This window comes from Rhinatrema bivittatum, chromosome 3 (genome assembly GCF_901001135.1).
Source record: "Rhinatrema bivittatum chromosome 3, aRhiBiv1.1, whole genome shotgun sequence".
In the NCBI taxonomy this organism is placed as follows: Eukaryota; Metazoa; Chordata; class Amphibia; order Gymnophiona; family Rhinatrematidae; genus Rhinatrema; species Rhinatrema bivittatum.
The window spans coordinates 488,530,785-488,549,565 of NC_042617.1; the positions used below are offsets into that span (position 1 = coordinate 488,530,785).

The following is an 18,781-nucleotide window of genomic DNA, read 5'->3' on the forward strand; positions in this document are numbered from 1 at the left end:
AAACAAATTGGCCTTATTTGTCGCGTTTTGCGCATTCATTTTAAATGAATGCACATCTCTGCTAAGAAGGTGCTTCTTGTTTTGAGTATTTTAGTCTGTGCTGATTTTAATTCTTCCTTTCACTGCCTTTCTCTGGATTTTGAATCTTTATGTTCTTCCAATCATTTTTTTTCCAGTTTGAAACAAACTTTTGGGTGTGAACTTTTGTTTCATTGGTGTATGACTCCTCTTGAGTATTAAAGCATATGCTGTCCTTCACTGGATGAATCTTGATCTGGGTCTGCAGTCTCTTTTTTCCAACCCTGCAGTGCCCTGGGTCTCCCCTGTGAAGGTGTTGGTGATGGTGGTGGTGGGGTTTATATTTGCTTGTTCCATTGACACATTCACAAATTACACAAACAAGATCTTCTGATTTTTGTACTGCAGGATCTCCTAATGGACAGACTCCAGGAGTTTCTAAGCTCTGAAGGATACCCTTTGGTACCAGACAGCCAATGACTGTATTCTGCTTCTCTGCAGGGTTGTCTCCTCTCCTCTCTTCTCCTTACTGCACCTAGTTGTCTTTGATTCATCTGTTGTGAAGTACCGTTTGGGCACCAAATTACATTGACTAGGAAAGTCAGCATAAAACTCTTTCCTTTTGAAAAACCTCGGTGGATTCCTCTGTAGGTTCCAGATCCTTTTCTGGCAACCCAGAATGAAACTGTCAGAGGCTCAGGGATAGAACCCTCTCCTTCCCTGAGAAAATCCTGTGAGAGCCATCTTCCACTATACAGGGGAACTCTCACTTCTCAGTCCTCAACCTTAGGATCTTTAATAAAGTAGGAACGGAATGCTCTAGACCTGCTTTCACCTCCTTAGACCTTTGGTTACACTACTGCCAGAATTATCCACATATAAAGTGGACCAACAAGCAATCTCAACAAGAGTGTACTTTATAAAATATTATATCAATTATCAAAACTGACCCGAATCAACTAATGACATGTATACTAAGGAGGTCTTCATGCGCAGCTACCGCAATAATCACAACTGTTAGTGGTGCCCCAATGTAATCATTGACCTCATTGTCCTGTAATCCGTTTTTCAAAGGAATCTAAGGGAATTCTACTATACTTAAATCTTCATGTCAGTTTGGAGTTGATTGCATATGCAGTGCTGTTAGTAGTGCCCGTACCAGAAGCAGGCGCTGTGCCAGTCAGCCATAAAACCCAAATTTAGTACTGCTGGCTTCAGGGAAATGTCATTTTGCCATCCAGTACTGTGACACAATGATCTGTATCAACGTGTGATTGCTCACAGTGGTACTTTACCTGCTGGAGTCCCTTGAGAATGATTACTGGCAGTGCTAATTTAGATAATTAATATTGCAGTTGTTTCTCACATTGTAGGGAAAGGATTTTCATAAACAAAAAACCTCTTCTTTCTTGCTTTCTTTCTTGCACTGCAGATAAAATGGAATTTGTGTCGCAGTGAGCTTGTCAATTTGCAGTGTAAATCACAGTATTGCGGATTCAGCGTGGACATAGTTGATGCAGGAAGTTGATTGGCGAAGCTCGGTTGTACTTTAACAGAGAAATACTGTGGTACTTAGCAATTTATGTCTTTGTGAAAATGGTACCCTCTGTAGTGTTATAATTACATATCACTACTTAACTAGAAGTACTAATTACATTTTTCAAAATAGGATGTCTCTATTGTTTGTTTTTTCTGGTTTTATTTATGTCTGTTTTCTTTTTATTTTCCCTAAAATATTTTCTTCTTTAATATCTTAACCTTTTTTTGTGCATTTCTGATTATGGTTATGCCCTTCCTGTATTTTTTTTTATCAAATGGCTTCCTTCTGCTCCATTGGGCTTTAAGCTACATCATAACCAGCCCTAATGGGACTAAGGTGCCATGAGCATTTATATGCAGGTGCCCATGCTTTTCTCCAGTTGTATTTGCTATCCGATCCAGCCCAGCTGTCTCTGTGATAATCCTGCAGCTGAAAGGCGCAGGTCATGGTTCCTTCCAGAACTGAGCACCAGTGTGCTCTCGAGCCAACCAGTAGGTGTCACTGTTCCATTAAGACTAGGACTCCATCCCTTCCTGTCAATGCTGCCTCTGTAGCATCCTCGTTCCCCATTGACCCAAAGACCAGAGGCCTGGTCCAGGGCTTCAATCTGATTCTCTTGCGCTGCATTTTTCAGCACTGCTGTTGCATCATTGGGCAGGCTCCCAACACTCCTTCCTTTTTTTTTTTTTTTTAAATCTCCTACTCTTAATCTGCTCTTTATGAATGCAATGTCTTCCTGAAATCTTGATGAAGGTTGGTGGAACAACACTCTCTGGTTTTCCTAAGACCATTTTAGCAAAACCTCAGCATATGCAGAGATTTGAGCTCGAGGTCCTTATTTACATTCAAGCTGATACAGTACAGTGTGCTCCGATGGAGCACACTGTTAACTCGCGATTGGACGCGCGTTTTCGATGCCCTAGCTTTACCCCTTATTCAGTAAGGGGTCGAAAACGCACGTCCAACCCCCCCAAACCTAATAGCACCTGCAACATGCAAATACATGTTGATGGCCCTATTAGGTATTCCTGTGCGATTCAGAAAGGAAAATGTGCAGCCAAGCCACACATTTTACTTTCAGAAATTAGCGCCTACTCAAAGGTAGGCGCTAATTTCTCCAGGCACCTGGAAAGTGCACAGAAAACCAGTAAAAACTGCTTTTCTGTGCACCCTCCGACCTAACATCATGGCGATATTAAGTTGGAGGTCCCAAAAGTTACAAAAAGTTAAAAAAAAATAAAAAAATTTGAAGTCGGCCCGTGGGTTGATAACCGGACGCTCAATTTTGCCGGCGTCCAGTTTCCGAACCCGTGGCTGTCAGTGGGTTTGAGAACTGACGCCGGCAAAATTGAGCGTCTGCTGTCAAACCCGCTGACAGCCGCCGCTCCTGTCCAAAAAGAGGCGCTAGGGACGCGCTAGTGTCCCTAGTGCCTCTTTTTGCCTCTTTTTACCGCCGACCCTAATTTGAATACTGAATCGTGCGCACAGGAGAGTGGCCTGTGTGCGCGCCGGGAGAGTGGGCATTTGCCCGCTCTCCCGCGGACTTTACTGTATCGGCCCGATAGTATCTCCATGCAAGAGTTTCATTGAGAAGGTCTTTAGGTTATGAAGGATATTACTGTGCAAAGGCCTTCTCATAAGAAGCTCTTGTTGGCCTCATGTTACCTGCTGGGTAACTGAGGCTTCGGCCAAATCTTGTGTAGGGATCCCATCAGCTCCCTACTGGACTGTAGTCAGGAGATTACATTAGTTTGGGGAGAGACTTAATAGTAATCTTGTGGGTTTACAGCTCCCCCTTGTGGAAGTTAGTAAGGAATGTGTCCCTCTGCCTTATTTAGCTTCAGCACCATTTTACCTCATAGATATCTTGCTTTCTTCCATGGAGGCAGCATGGCTAGTGCTGTATTCCATAATTTTTCTATGAATTAACTTAAAGCCTCCATGGAGTTTTAATTTTGGTTAGATAGGTATTTCTTTCCACCCTCACAAGCCTGTTTATTTGTTTTAACTAATTAGTTAAGTTTGGAGTGCCCAGTAACTTGGGACTCAGTTAAGCTAATTAAACGTTGGTTTAAAATCAACTGGGAGAGGTTTCTTTTATGCAAGAGGAATCTGAGATCATCAAGATCCAAGGAGAAGGATGACTTACAGCCATCCTGGCGAGGAGAAGGAGGGAGGGGAGAAAAGGAGTTGGAATGGACCACAGAGGGGCCTTGGAATATCTACTGGAGAATTGGAGAAGAGGAGTAAAAGGTATCACCCTGATATTGAAAAGGAGATGAGGAAAAGGACTAGTTCTATTCATTCAAGTACAGTGAGGAGATTAAGGAGGAAGCAGACGAGGAAGAGGTAGGAGTTAAATTACTGTGAGTTATGAATTCCATCTTTGATACTTCAGCTACTTTGGGAGGGAAGTCATCAACTTGCCCTATGCCCATGGGAGGGGAGAAATTAATAACCTAGAGCAGCGCTTCTCAACCGGTGTGTCGCAACAAACCAGTGTGTCGCCAAGCAGCGGCAGGTGTGTCGCATGCTACCGGTCTCCCGCTGCTCTTCCCTCCTCTTCCTTCACCGAGCGAGAGAGTCTGGATGGGAACGGCAGCAGTGTTAGTGGAGGCTGGAAACTGTGGCTGGGCCTTTTCTTCTTCCCGCACCTGCCCCCACCCTGGCCCGGAACAGGAAGTGATGTGCAGTGGGGTGTGCGGGAAGAAGAAGCCATGCTGCACGAAAAACTAGCGGCGGCAGTATCGGTCCCGGGCAGTAGCGTGAGCCCGGGGCAAAATCAGAAGCAGCCAGAAATCGGCACAGGAGACAGCAGAATTAGCCTCCCATGGCCGATAGGATTCTTCTTTCTTGGCCTGCGGGGGCTAGAGGAGGAGGCTGCTGCAGCTACCATTTGTGCTTGGGGCGGGAGGAAGTGAGAGAGAGTGAGACAGCCAGCCTGTCTGTAAGTGAGAGAATGTATGTGTGAATAAGAGTGTGTATGTGTAACTGTGATTGAGAGCCCATGTGTAAGTGAGAGCATTTGATTGAGATCATCTATGTAAGTGTGTGAGAGAGAGCATGTGTGTGATTGAGAGAAACTGGTCAGAGAGGTGATGTGTGTGTGTGTGTGTGTATATATATATATAGGAGAGACAATGGAAGTGACTGATCAGGGAGATGACTGGAGTGTGTGTGTGTGTGTGTGTTTGTGTGTGTGTGTGTGAGAGAGAGAGAGAGAGAGAAAGTGATTATGGGAATGAGAAGCTTGTGCATGTGGAGAGAGCTAGCATAGGAGTGAGAAACCTGGGTGTGTGTGATACACAGCATGGGAGTGAGAAGCCTGTATATGTAAGATAGAACATGGGGGTGGGAAGCCTGTGTGTGTGCATGAGAGAGAGAGACTGGGAAGGTGACTGGTGTGTCTGTGTGTAAGAGAAAGACTGGTCAGGAGATGATTGGTGTGTGAGAGACAGAAACTGGTGAGTGTGACTGGTATGTGTGTGTGAGAGAAAAAGAAAGTGATTATGGGAATGAGAAGCCTGTGCATGTGGAGAGAGTAGCATAGGCGTGAGAAACCTGGGTGTGTGAGATACAGCATGGGAGTGAGAAGCCTGTATATGTAAGATAGAACATGGAAGTGGGAAGCCTGTGTGTGTGTGTGTGTGTGTGCATGCATGAGAGAGAGAGACTGTTTGAGAAGGTGACTGGTGTATGTGTGAGAGGAAGACTGGTCGGAAGATGATTGGTGTGTGAAAGACAGAAACTGGCCATGGAGGTGGGACTGGTATGTGTGTATGTGAGAGACAGAGAGACTGGTTGTGGGCCCTAAGGAAGAGGACCATGAGTACAGAGCTTCAGCCACTACTGCTTCTGGTGTGTGCTTCTGGCCTGCATGAAAGAGGAGTAGGAGAGCTGCTGGAGGGGATTAGTAAAGGTGGCTTTTAATTTTTTTTTCTTGATTGACTGCCATTTTAATTACTGAATATTATGTGATGTGTCTGCTGTTTTGAAATATTTTATTGGTGTTTGGAGAATTTAAAATAATTTTTATGAGTTTTTAATTGTTGGATATTATTCTGTTCATAGTTGTTGTGAAACATTTATTCTGCTTATTAGTATTGTTATACAATTATTTCTGTGTTGGGATCTATAGCTGTTTGTCTATTTCTGTTTTCTTAACAGGAGGTGTACTGTTGTTTATGGCTTGATTTAATATTTGTAGTGTGGCTTTTCATAGACAGGGTTGTTACTGTTTGAGTGTATTCCATAATACAGGTGTAACTGTGTGCGGATTAGCTGATGTGCATTACTGCAGATCCTGAGAATATGTTAGGTCGGTTCTGTATATGTGACCGAGGTGAGGTATTTTACTAGCATGTAAGCATTTGTATCAGTCTTATTTGTTGTATTTTTTCAAGAGGACATGGATTGGTGATAAACTGCTGTCTTTTCATAAGTGTGGCTATTGAGCCTGGTAGTAGGAGTTTGTGTTGCTGTTACTGAGATGACACTAGAACCAGAATATCATTTTTGTACGGTGAGTTGTACAGGGAATGTCATAATTCTGCTTTACATCCATAATTGTGGGTCGGGGGCATCCTGTGGATGCAAACTGTACTTTGACATTTAGCCTATGATGGTCATGTGTTCAGTGTGTCATGCATGTGAGAACCATCTGTCAGGTGTGTGCCGACAGAAAAAAGGTTGAGAACCACTGACCTAGAGAACTGAATCAATTAGAGATGAGCTTCGTTTTTCCGTGTCGGGTCGGGTTTCGGTTCGGGCGCTTCCTGGGAAAATTTCGTTTTCCTGCGGGTTGTTTTTTTGGCGGTATGGATCGGGAAAAACGAACCCGAAAAACAAATCGGAAAAAAACCCGAATCAGGAAAAAAACCATCTCAACCCTTCAATTTTACTTTATTACAACCCCTTCCACCATCCCTTCCTAAGACTTACTAAAAGCCCTGGTGGTCCAGTGAGATCCCGCGAGCGATGTCTCCCTCTCAGGCCGTCGGGCCTACCACGAATCAAAATGGCACTGGTGCCCTTTGCCCTTACGATGTGACAGGGGCTACCGGTGCCATTGGAGGGTTGGGGTGGGGTTTTTTTTTTTTTTAATAAATGTGCCCCTCCCCCCGGCACTAACCCGAAAAACAAATTTTCCCCGAAGTTCGTGATAAAAGAACGCACATCTCTAGAATCAATTGGCTTTAACATTCTAAGACTGTAAGAGGTCACAAATTGAATTTGGAAGTTCTTGTACCATCTAAAAGTGAATCAAACAGCTGTAAAAACTTTAAACATCACTTTGCACCCTATCAATAAAGAGTATTGTTGGAAACCACCAAACCTCTATTGTGTTTCATTGAGTAGTGACTACAGTGCTCATTTATGCAGTTATCATCATGGCTGAGCACAAAGACTTAGTACAGTACGAACCTGAAGGGCCTTGAAAGTGAACTTTCACCCCCACCTGTGCAGGAAACCCTGGAAATATATCTCGCTGCAGGATAACAGTGTTTTCCCTGAAATTAACTGAGAGATGCAAGACTCGCTCTCCTCCTTCATCTTTTCTCTCCTCTGGATTCCTCCCTCTTCCTTCGTATTTTAATTTCCCCAAAAATACTCGGACATCTTTGCTTGGGTAATTAAAGGCCGCAGTTTATTATAAGACCCGAGCCCTCCAAAATTAACACAGTACAACAATTTCCCCCCCCCCCCCCCCCCATCATCTCGGCACCTATAGGGCCTTCCACCGCTTCCAGTGGTAAAGCTCCAGGTGTCGTAACCTATGAGCATCAGCCCCCCTCTTGCTCATTGTCCATCTCATGTAACAGCCCCCCCGCGTTACACTAGATTCCCCTTTTTCTGATTTTCACCAAACAATCCAATACAAAACATTTTCTGGGCTCGGGTTTTCCCGCTCACTGCGACAAGTACAACAGATTCAACAGAACATTATCAACATCAAATGGGAGGGTGGGCGGGAAAGCTCCACTTGCTGCCTGTGCCGCTCCTCACCCACTGCTCCCCTAACGGTCATAACATCCCATAATAACCCCATCACCCTGCCTCCTTTGAATTTCCCTCTCCTATTGGGTAACCTATACTTCAACTTTCTTGCCTCTTCCCTTACCCCCCCCTCCCCCCCTAACCAACGTTCCACTCGCTTGCCTCCAGTTAAAGTCGCAGCGCGAGACTAGCTCGCGCTGCTTCCACTAACTGAGAGATGCAAGACTCGCTCTCCTCCTTCATCTTTTCTCTCCTCTGGATTCCTCCCTCTTCCTTCGTATTTTAATTTCCCCAAAAATACTCGGACATCTTTGCTTGGGTAATTAAAGGCCGCAGTTTATTATAAGACCCGAGCCCTCCAAAATTAACACAGTACAACAATTTCCCCCCCCCCCCCATCATCTCGGCACCTATAGGGCCTTCCACCGCTTCCAGTGGTAAAGCTCCAGGTGTCGTAACCTATGAGCATCAGCCCCCCTCTTGCTCATTGTCCATCTCATGTAACAGCCCCCCGCGTTACACTAGATTCCCCTTTTTCTGATTTTCACCAAACAATCCAATACAAAACATTTTCTGGGCTCGGGTTTTCCCGCTCACTGCGACAAGTACAACAGATTCAACAGAACATTATCAACATCAAATGGGAGGGTGGGCGGGAAAGCTCCACTTGCTGCCTGTGCCGCTCCTCACCCACTGCTCCCCTAACGGTCATAACATCCCATAATAACCCCATCACCCTGCCTCCTTTGAATTTCCCTCTCCTATTGGGTAACCTATACTTCAACTTTCTTGCCTCTTCCCTTACCCCCCCCCCCCCCCCTAACCAACGTTCCACTCGCTTGCCTCCAGTTAAAGTCGCAGCGCGAGACTAGCTCGCGCTGCTTCCACTAACTGAGAGATGCAAGACTCGCTCTCCTCCTTCATCTTTTCTCTCCTCTGGATTCCTCCCTCTTCCTTCGTATTTTAATTTCCCCAAAAATACTCGGACATCTTTGCTTGGGTAATTAAAGGCCGCAGTTTATTATAAGACCCGAGCCCTCCAAAATTAACACAGTACAACAATTCCCCCCCCCCCCCCCATCATCTCGGCACCTATAGGGCCTTCCACCGCTTCCAGTGGTAAAGCTCCAGGTGTCGTAACCTATGAGCATCAGCCCCCCTCTTGCTCATTGTCCATCTCATGTAACAGCCCCCCCGCGTTACACTAGATTCCCCTTTTTCTGATTTTCACCAAACAATCCAATACAAAACATTTTCTGGGCTCGGGTTTTCCCGCCATAGAACAATAACAACTCCGTTGTCATTGTTCCCCCCCACTGCGGTCCTTGACAGGAACAATGATTCTCTCCAAGCTTTCCTGAATTGTGTTGTTGAATAAGTCAATACCAACATCGGATAGATGTATCCCATCTGATCTAAAATATCCTGGAATGACTTCCCAAGCCCACTCGTGCGTAACCCAGAAACCTCCCTGTCCTTCCAACCACTTCCCTATTTGTTTGTTTAACTTCTTCACCCCTGTTCGCCATAGTGTCCATTCCACAAATTTCAAACGCAGTATGATATCCGACCATCCTAACCGGGTCCCCGGCAGTACATTCAGCAGCCTGCTGAAATCCTTTTTTATTTTCAACAGCAACTCTTTACAAGAACCTTCCCCGACATCATTCCCCCCCAAATGAATCAATAGAACTTTAGGTAGTCCATTCTCCAAAACACATGTCTGCAGAAAAGGCATCAGATTGTCCCATTTCATCCCGCGATGACTCAACCATCTGATGGTCCAATTATGTACATCCAGTCCGAGATTCAGCCCATAAGGCCTGTGTTCCGCTCTGATCGCCGCCCAATGTATAAAAGAATGGCCCGTTACCCAGACACATTCCTGCTCCCTTTGCAACACTCCCGGTTCTGCAAAATAAACAACAATTAACAACAGCACCCCCTTCTATGTTTAATTGTTTTTTTTTGTTTTTTTTTTTTGTATGAGGGTTAAGATTTTTTTTTTTTTTTATCTTCTCACATAACCTAAGAATGCCTTTGACTTCCACCTCCCTATATGTTGAATCTCGCTGCTCGACATACCCCTCTCTGCCACCGACGTCGCCGCCCCAATTCTGAAGGAATGGGAAGTAAAACGTTGAACATCCCAACCCAATAACCACACCACTTTTTTCAAAACCTGAACGAACTGGTACACGGTCAAAGGCGACCCGTCGCTGTGTAACAAGAATAAACCTCCTAACCGAGGCCTCCATTCAACAAAGCGCTGTACAGTTCGTACCGGGCATACCTCTGGGTCGCGTGCCCGCACCAGCTGCACGTAGTGTCCTTTGCCCATCTGATCCACCTTGGAGCGATGTATGCAGATTGTCACAGCTCCACTGCCGATCCATACATTCTCCGCCTTTAATCCCGAACCTGCCGCATTTACCTTAGAAGAAGCTATCAGCTCCCTGACCCTCATTGCACCGAAAAAAGCTAGTACGAACGCCGTCCGAAACAAAAGTGCTTCATAATCAGACCTACATACCCGAGGTAAACCTATAACGAGCATCCGCAGGTCTTCGTAACGGATCGGCAGCCTTCTATCAGGTGATAAACCGTTATCTCTCCGCCATCCCCCAAGGATTCGTTTAACTAGAAAACTGGAAACCGCAGAACCCCAACCCTCTAGTTTTTGAAAGAAGGAAAATCCGGCAAGATGCGCCCGCACTGCTGTAAGCGAATACCCCGTACTCCTTGCCCACAGGATGAAACGTACAATTCCGTCGGCGTTAACTTCACCACCCCTCCAACCCTCCCCCTCCAAATACGTGACAACGACTCTATGACCTCGAACATAAGCGTTCCAAGTGGATGGAGCCACCGATTTTCTGATCAACGACCACGCTTCCCCCGACCCAGCTGCCACAGGTGCTTCGGAAACTGCTCTCCTTCCAAATTCGCTTCCGGCGCCACTTCTCGGAATTCCCGCCACTTGAAACGAGAAAGAGCGTCCGCGATTATATTCAGTTCCCCCGGCACGTGCCGTGCTCTAATGGTCACATTCAGCCCCAAACACCTAAAAACCAGGTCCCTCAACAACTCCGACACCCGTGGACATTTAGCAGATTGTCTGTTAATGACTTGCACCACTCCTAAGTTATCACACCAAAACAATACTTTCTTATTCTCTAACTGTCTCCCCCATAAGTACAACGCCACAACTATTGGGAATAATTCCAAGAAATTAATGTTCTTAGTTAACCCTTCCGATTCCCAATCCTCCGGCCACCGTTCTGCGCACCACTTCCCCTGAAAGTACACTCCGAAACCCAGACCCCCAGCTGCATCCGTATATAATTCCAACTCCCGATTGGACACCTCCACCGATTGCATGATACATACCCCATTAAATGACTCCAAGAATGCCTCCCAAACTCCCAACTCTTCCTTTACTCTATGAGTCACGCGAATGAAATGATGCCTGGCCCGCACCCTCACCGTCGTGCTGGACAACCTCCTGATGAAAGCACGCCCCATTGGAATTACCCTACACGCGAAGTTCAGGGCTCCTATGAGGGACTGCATCTGGCGCAACGTCACTTTAACCGCCTGCCGAATGGTCCGCACCAACACCCGCAACCGTCCCACCTTCTCCGCAGGTAAACGCGCTTCCAGGGTTACTGAATCTAATTCTATCCCTAGAAATACCAGCCTGGATACTGGTCCTTCCGTTTTTTGCGCCGCAACTGGGACCCCAAACATATCTGCCACCCTCAAAAATCCATCTAATTGCCTTTGACATAAATCGGATGCCGCCGGCCCTACAAACAAAAAGTCGTCCAAGTAATGTAAAATCCCTGAACCCCCTGTACCTTGCTCCACTACCCAATGTAAAAAGGTGCTGAATGTCTCAAAAAAGGCGCACGATACTGCACACCCCATCGGTAAACACTTGTCAATATAAAACCCTCCATCGAACGAGAAACCCAATAACGGAAAACACTTCGGATGAATGGGCAATAACCGAAAAGCTGATTCAATATCTGCTTTTGCTAATAAAGCCCCCCGGCCCGCCAACTGCACTAAGCGTACTGCGTCGTCAAAAGAAGCATATCGAACAGAACAAAATTCTCGCGGTATGTAGTCGTTCACCGACCTACCCCTGGGATGTGATAAATTAAGAATGAAGCGAAACTTACCCGGTTCTTTCTTGGGAATTATTGCAATTGGGGACAAGTGCATACATCCGTACGGCTGAGACGCGAAGGGTCCCGCCACCCTCCCTAATCTGACTTCGGCCCCGATTTTTTCCCGAGCAATAACCTCATAGTCCCTTACCGAACTTGCATTTCTCCCCTTCTCCCCACCTCCCGGTCCCTTATAAGGGATAACAAAACCATCCCTGAACCCCTCAAATAAAAATTGGGCGTCCCTTCTCCTAGGGTACTGTTCTAACCAAGTGATCATTGCTTCAAGCAACACTGGGGTCTCCGCTAACCCCAACATCTCACTGTGATTTCCCCCCTCTACCTTGTTGTCCACTGGCTCCTTGCCCACATTTAAGGGCTGCATGCTCTCCTCCGCATATGGTACAGGCGTGTCTGAACTTGCAATCCGGGAACAAACATACTGCCTTATTAAATCGCCAGCAGGTGTCGGTTCCTCCCACCCGAGTCTTCCCACCCTGCATGGGCTTACCCAACTGACCTCCTGTCCGAAAGGAATGACCCCCACCACCACTAGTACCTAGCCCCCCTCCCATCCCTGAAGCCCCGCTACCAACCCCGGTCGCTTTTGTCCCACTCAGCCCTTTATACGTCATTTGTGTTAACCACAAATTAATATCCTGACCCCCCCATGACATCCCTTTATTCCCAGCCATCTTGTCTCGGAATTTCTCGTCGTAGTTGAGCCAAGCCCAACCCTCGTAATCCCGAAACGCCCCCAAGATGCTGTCCGCATAGGACTAGAGATGTGCAATCGTTTATCACGAATTAGGCAATTACAAAGAAATTGCCTAATTCGTCCTGGTTCGGGGACCCCGAAACCCGAAAAGGATTTTCCCCGAACTTTGGGGAAACTTCGTTTTTCCGGTTTGTGTGGGGAGAGGGGCACTTTTTTTTTTTTTTTTAAATTAAAAACCACCCCAAACATTAAATATAATAACACCCCCTCCCCCATCCCGATCCCTCCCCCTCCCCAAGACTTACCAACATCCCTGGTGGTCCAGCGGGGTCCCCCCGGGTGCCATTTGACCCTCCGTGGTGTGCCCAGTGTGCTAGTGCCTGCTAGCCATGCTCAAAATGGTGCCGAATAGCCTCTGAACTACTATGTCACAGGGGCTACCGGCACCATTGGTCAGCCCCTGTCACATGGTAGGAGAACCGACCAATGGCGCCGAAAGCCCCTGTGACATAGTATGGGCAAAGACTATCGACGCCATTTTGATTATTGGCAGCCGACGACGACATCGCTCCCAGACCCCCGCCGGACCCCCAGGGATTATTGGCAAGCCTTGGGGGGGTCAGGAGGCCCCCCCAAGCTGGCCAAAAAGCTTGCCAATAATCCCTGGGGGTCCAGCGGGGGTCCGGGAGCGATGTCGTCGTCGGCTGCCAATAATCAAAATGGCGCCGATAGCCTTTGCCCATACTATGTCACAGGGGCTTTTGGCGCCATTGGTCGGTTCTCCTACCATGTGACAGGGGCTGACCAATGGCGCCGGTAGCCCCTGTGACATAGTAGTTCAGAGGCTATTCGGCACCATTTTGAGCATGGCTAGCACTAGCACACTGGGCACACCACGGAGGGTCAAATGGCACCCGGGGGGGACCCCGCTGGACCACCAGGGATGTTGGTAAGTCTTGGGGAGGGGGAGGGATCGGGATGGGGGGGGGGGTGTATGTAATGTACTAAAATTAATTTAAATGCGTGGGGTGGGGTTTTTTTTTAAGCTTTGTTTTCCCGCGTTGTTTTTTGGCCCGGTTTCGGTTTTCCCCGTTTAGTTTTTTTTTTTTTCAAAAAAACTAAACGGGGAAAACCAAACTTTACCATGAAGTATCCGAGTCAAAAAACGACCCGGTAGCAAAACACGAAGCACATCTCTACATAGGACAACAACGCCCCGTACTGGGATGAATCATAATGCCCCACGACACTAGCTAATCTTAAAAATCCCCGTACCCAGTTAACAATATTCTTAGCAACCTTAGGACTCCCTGATGTCGTGTGTTTCTTCCTATCCTTCTTTTTACCCTTCTTGACACGTCTCCTCCCTTCCAACAAGCTAAAAATGTTAACGTACCGTCGCTTACGAATTTTTCTTCGCAGCTTTCGTGGCACCCCTTCCCATAGCTCGGCTAATATAGCACTGGCGGAATGTCCCGCCCCATGCAATGGACCGACCCCCAACCCGGACTTGTACCTAGGGCTGGACGCCGATGAATCCGACGATGAATCTGACCCACTAGATGAAGAACTAGAAGATGTACCCCGCTTCCTCTTCTTTGCCTTATGTGCACTACCCCCTTTCGTTAGAACTTTCTCACCTGGACCAATCGAAACTTTAAGCCCCTAATCCACAGCCACCTTCCGACCACCGTCATTCCTTCCCACGCGTTCCTGACTATCCATCTCCTCCGTGACCTCCCTCTCTCTCCACGCTTCTTGTGTCGACGTACCGGGACCATCGTCTTCATCGTCATCTGCAAAGCAAGAAACCTCCCTACCTCCGCTGTACAACTTAAGTTGTCCCCAGTTATCCAGATACTTACCAGTAGGTCGCAACGCCCCCTCTAAATCTTCCCATGTAGGCTGATCCCGGAGTGTGAATACAGCCCTATCCTGCTCCGCACCAAAACCTACCCCCATGCTAGAAGCCCTGTTCCGCCCCAGCGAACGCCCACTCAGCCCCTCACGCTCTGCCCATGGGTACTTCCCCTCACCGGCCATCCCTACCAGCTGCCTAGGACCCACGCTGCTGAACTGCCCTGCCCCCTTTAAGCTGACCCCGCCGCTATTCGGCAATGCAGGAGGCTTTCTGGGCATAGCTGATAAGGACCGTACTCGCTGGGTCCTACCTCCTCTAGCTAAAGCAGACCTATGCTGTCCTACCCCACACCCTGCACCATCCACCCTAGCTGCTCTGCCAAAAGTTTTTAATTGAGCAGGGGGCGCAGGGGGGAGGGCGGGGGCAGGGGGAGGAACCCTCCCCCCCGTCACGACCCGGGATCCGCGGCTCCTTGCTGAGCCGGCTAGGGAAGGGGTCCGGGATCCCCTACCGGCAACAGGGAAGGAACCTAAGGCGGCAGGCTTGCCGCTGGAGAACGAGCGGCGGGCCCCGGGGGGGGGGGGGGCCGGGTTGGCACGGCAAGGAGCGCTGGGAAGGGCGAGATCGCGGGGGGGGGGGGGGAGGAGCCGCTATCATCCACGAAGCTGAAGGAGAGGGCGGACGCATTGAGGGAAATCTCGGCCGCATCCGCTACACTCGCCGAGGCGCTGCCGGAGGGGGAGGTGACCTGCAGGGCAGCACAGTCCTCAGGTTCGGGGCCGCTCTCACCAGACTCTTCCCGCACATCGACGGAGGAAGGCTGGACCTGGGGGCAGGCCGGGGCGGAACGCATGGAGGGCGGGGAAGTCGCGAAATGGACACAAGGGAGGGGGGGGGGGCCCGAGGAGCAGCGCGCGCGCGTCAGCGAGGAGAAGCAGCAGGCTCGGCAGGAGCAGACGAGCCCCGGGGAGAGCCCGGGAGCCCGGAGGAACGTCCCATGGGGGCACGGGAACGCCCGCTCCCCTTCTTAGGCATAGCCTGTGGGAAGGCAACGGATAAGGTATGACAAACTAGGAAATTATCTATTATTATTTGGATTATATTTATTTAGTATATATTTTTTTTTTTTTTTTGTATCGGACACCCACCCTACTGATTAAAGTTAAGAATTAGCCCCGGGGAATACCAAAATTATTTAAAGCTATGTAACTGACCTCCAATCCCACATAACCAAAAGCTCCACTTGCTGCCTGTGCCGCTCCTCACCCACTGCTCCCCTAACGGTCATAACATCCCATAATAACCCCATCACCCTGCCTCCTTTGAATTTCCCTCTCCTATTGGGTAACCTATACTTCAACTTTCTTGCCTCTTCCCTTACCCCCCCCTCCCCCCCTAACCAACGTTCCACTCGCTTGCCTCCAGTTAAAGTCGCAGCGCGAGACTAGCTCGCGCTGCTTCCACTTATATTTGAGATATGGCCTCTGGAACCATCGTGTCCGGTTACACTTGGAACAGGCCTTTGTCTGCTGGTGCTTCTTGAGGGTTGTGCCGGGTTTGCTGCACCAGGCCCACATATATCAGATCTTGGGTAGACAAGGGTTAAAAAAAAAAGAAAAAAAAAGTGTGACTGGGTAGGCAGCCGCGGAGTAAACAGCCGGCACGGTGCACTACAGCTTGGCACAAGGGCTTTCCTGCCATGCTTGCCGCTGCCCTAGGGCTTCCAGCTGGGGAAAGAGAACCCCTGAACCGGGCCGCGTTATTTGGAGGTCGCTTCCGAGGGTTCTACCGGTTGCCAGACCAGGGCTCGGTGTCTCCTCCTCCCCTGTGAGCCGACCCCACCCCCTTCTCTCTCGCTCAGGGCTATTTTTGGGCTGCTGGTGTGAGCGGCAGCTCTGACAGATGAGTGCACGGTAACACGACACAGCTTCCCCAGCCGCTTGTTGCATCTAAGAACGGTTTCTAAACCGAAAACGAAACAAGAGGCAACTTTTTTTTTGGGGGGGGACTGATCTTATTACTATTATTATCTTTGTATTCTTTTTAGGGATGCAAAGCAGTTAACAAATTTTATTCCTTAGAAAGAAGTGTGAAGAGGAACCCCCCCCCCCCCCCCCAGATATATTTATGCAGAGCAGGTGCTTTGAAGATTTTACAGGAGACGGACAGACATTGTAGCGGTTCCTGAGCTGGAGCTTTCTCCGTGCCCTCCTTGATAAAAATGACTGACAGTGCCCCTGCTAATGGGGAGAGCAAGGACCCTGAAATTGAACTCTTTGTCAAGGTAAGCGATGGCTGTTGACTCTTGTCATTTCTTTGCGGTTCCCAGATGGATTTTTTTTTGTCTGACCTGGTATTTTCTTTTAGCTTTCCTTTGTGCTAAACCAGGGCATAAATACTTTGAGAGCCTGGCGTTATCTTGAAAGTATCAGACTCTCGGAAGTCTGTTGCCTCATCCCCTCCCCCAACACCTGCCCAAAAATAAATATTAGCGACAGCCGAGTGACTGAAGATGTTTCGTTTTGGGGGCGCTTTTGTGCTGCCTGGGAGATGTTCTTTGCTGCCATGAAATAATTTCTAGCACATCACTGGGTATGGGATAGTGGTGCTTATCTTACTCTTCCAGGGTTGGAACCGGCCGCTGGTGGAGCTGTCTGCATCTCATCTTCACCTTTCCAGGTGCAGGATCTCTTTCCAGTCTGGCCCCCCTCCTCCCTCGGCCCTTCCAGTCATTTCTGTTAGAAGAGAAAGACAGATGTTTTATTGACTTTAATAACGCTTTTGACTTTATTTGGCATCCTGGCTTCAGCCCCAAACTACTGCATCCTACCACATGCCAAAATCCTTAGGCTCACTCATCAGCTGTAAGTTAAATTAAGGTAAAGATAAAACAATAGGTAGACACACAGCTTCTGGCAGGAGTGAAAGTAAGTCGGATATGCATTCTTAGTCCCAACCTCTTTAATATTTACATCAGTGACAATATCAGTGATATTGTCTTTTCATCCCTTAACCCAAAAGGCTTTAGAAGAATACCTAAGAAGGTAATTTTCAAAGGAGTTACAGTGAAAATGTAATATACTATCATAGCAATTTTTCAAAAGCCCATTTACATGCTTATATGTATGTAAAACCTATTGACAATTCAATGGCATATGTTGTAACAATTTTCAAAAGCTCACTTACACACATAAACGGGCGGATTTTAAAAGCCCTGCTCTCGTAAATCCGCCCGGATTTACGCGAGCAGGGCCTTGCGCGCCGGCGCGCCTATTTTGCATAGGCCGCCGGCACGCGCAGAGCCCCGGGACGCGCATAGGTCCCGGGGTTTTTCGAAGGGGGCGTGTCGGGGGCATGTCGGGGGCGGGACCGGATGACGCGGCGTTTCGGGGGCGGGATGTGGCATTTCGGGGGCGGGACCGGGGGCCTCGCGCCGGCCTGGGAGCGTGGTCCAGGCCTCCAGACCAGCCCCTGGGTCAGAAGACGGCGCGCCGATCCAGGATTTTAGAGGATAAGCGCGGCTATGCGCGTACCTTATAAAATCCAGTGTACTTTTGTTTGCGCCTGCTGCGCAAACAAAATTACGCGATCGCGCTTTTTTAAAAAATCTACCCCAAAGTGCATTTACATGTGTAAAATTCAGTTTTAAGCATCCGGGGCAAAATCTGAAATCTTAACAAAGAGGTTTTTTGGACATTTCCTTGATCCAGCAGCTCCATCTTACCAAATCACCTGACAGACTTTTCTTCGTTGCTGGACCCATGTTCTGGAACTCCTTGCTATTCGAGTTGTGAACTACTGATTATGCTAAAACTTTTAAAAGTTTGTTAAAGACTTATTTGTTTTAGCAAGCATTTGATTGTTAAATTTTATGAGCACATGGCCTGTGTTTTATGCTAGTCATACTGTTTGTTTTCATTATATGTTATGTATGCTTTATTTGTAAACCACTTAGATCTGTGTATAGGCAGCATATACATTTTTCTTAAATAGATAAATATAAATGCTTTTGAAAATCACCCAAAGCTACAAGAGACCTACTTCAAATCAGGGTCTTTCAAATGAATTTGGAATAAACTAACAATTTTGATTTTCCAAAAAAAAAAAAAAGCTAAAAACTCGAATCCAAATTAAAATTATACATAAATAATCAAGAAGTAAAGCATATTCTAGATTATGCATGCCTTGACTTGTCTCTAAGTGCATCTGGGAGCTTTCAACTGACAATAATGACACCACAAGAAAAAGCTCCAGTAAAACTACTATTAAAATTATTTGAATAGCATCTTTTAATCAATTCTATTATATGGGAATGAAGTCTGGAGTCTATCATTAAGCCAGGGTTCAAATCCCACTGCCACTATTTGTGACCTTGGGCAAATCACTTTACTCTCCAATGCCTCAGATTCAAACTTAGGGCCTGAGTTACTAAGACTTTTCTCCCCTTCTGTGTCTATGAGAAAAATGCTTAG

At 47.6% G+C, this 18,781-nt stretch overlaps 1 protein-coding gene across 4 annotated transcripts in view; it reads left to right on the top strand.

Annotated features, from left to right (window-relative positions):
• Positions 1-18,781, top strand: part of CLIC5 (chloride intracellular channel 5) — a 277,757-nt gene that overhangs the window by 118,605 nt on the left and 140,371 nt on the right. Inside the window, exon 1 of one of the 4 annotated variants that reach the window (XM_029596075.1) lies at positions 16,111-16,593. The exons of the other annotated variants lie outside the window; for them this stretch is intronic. Within the exon in view, the coding sequence (XP_029451935.1) occupies positions 16,531-16,593 (63 nt within the window). The 5' untranslated portion in view covers positions 16,111-16,530. Of the gene's footprint in view, positions 1-16,110; positions 16,594-18,781 lie in introns of those variants that run through there. 4 annotated transcript variants of the gene reach the window in all.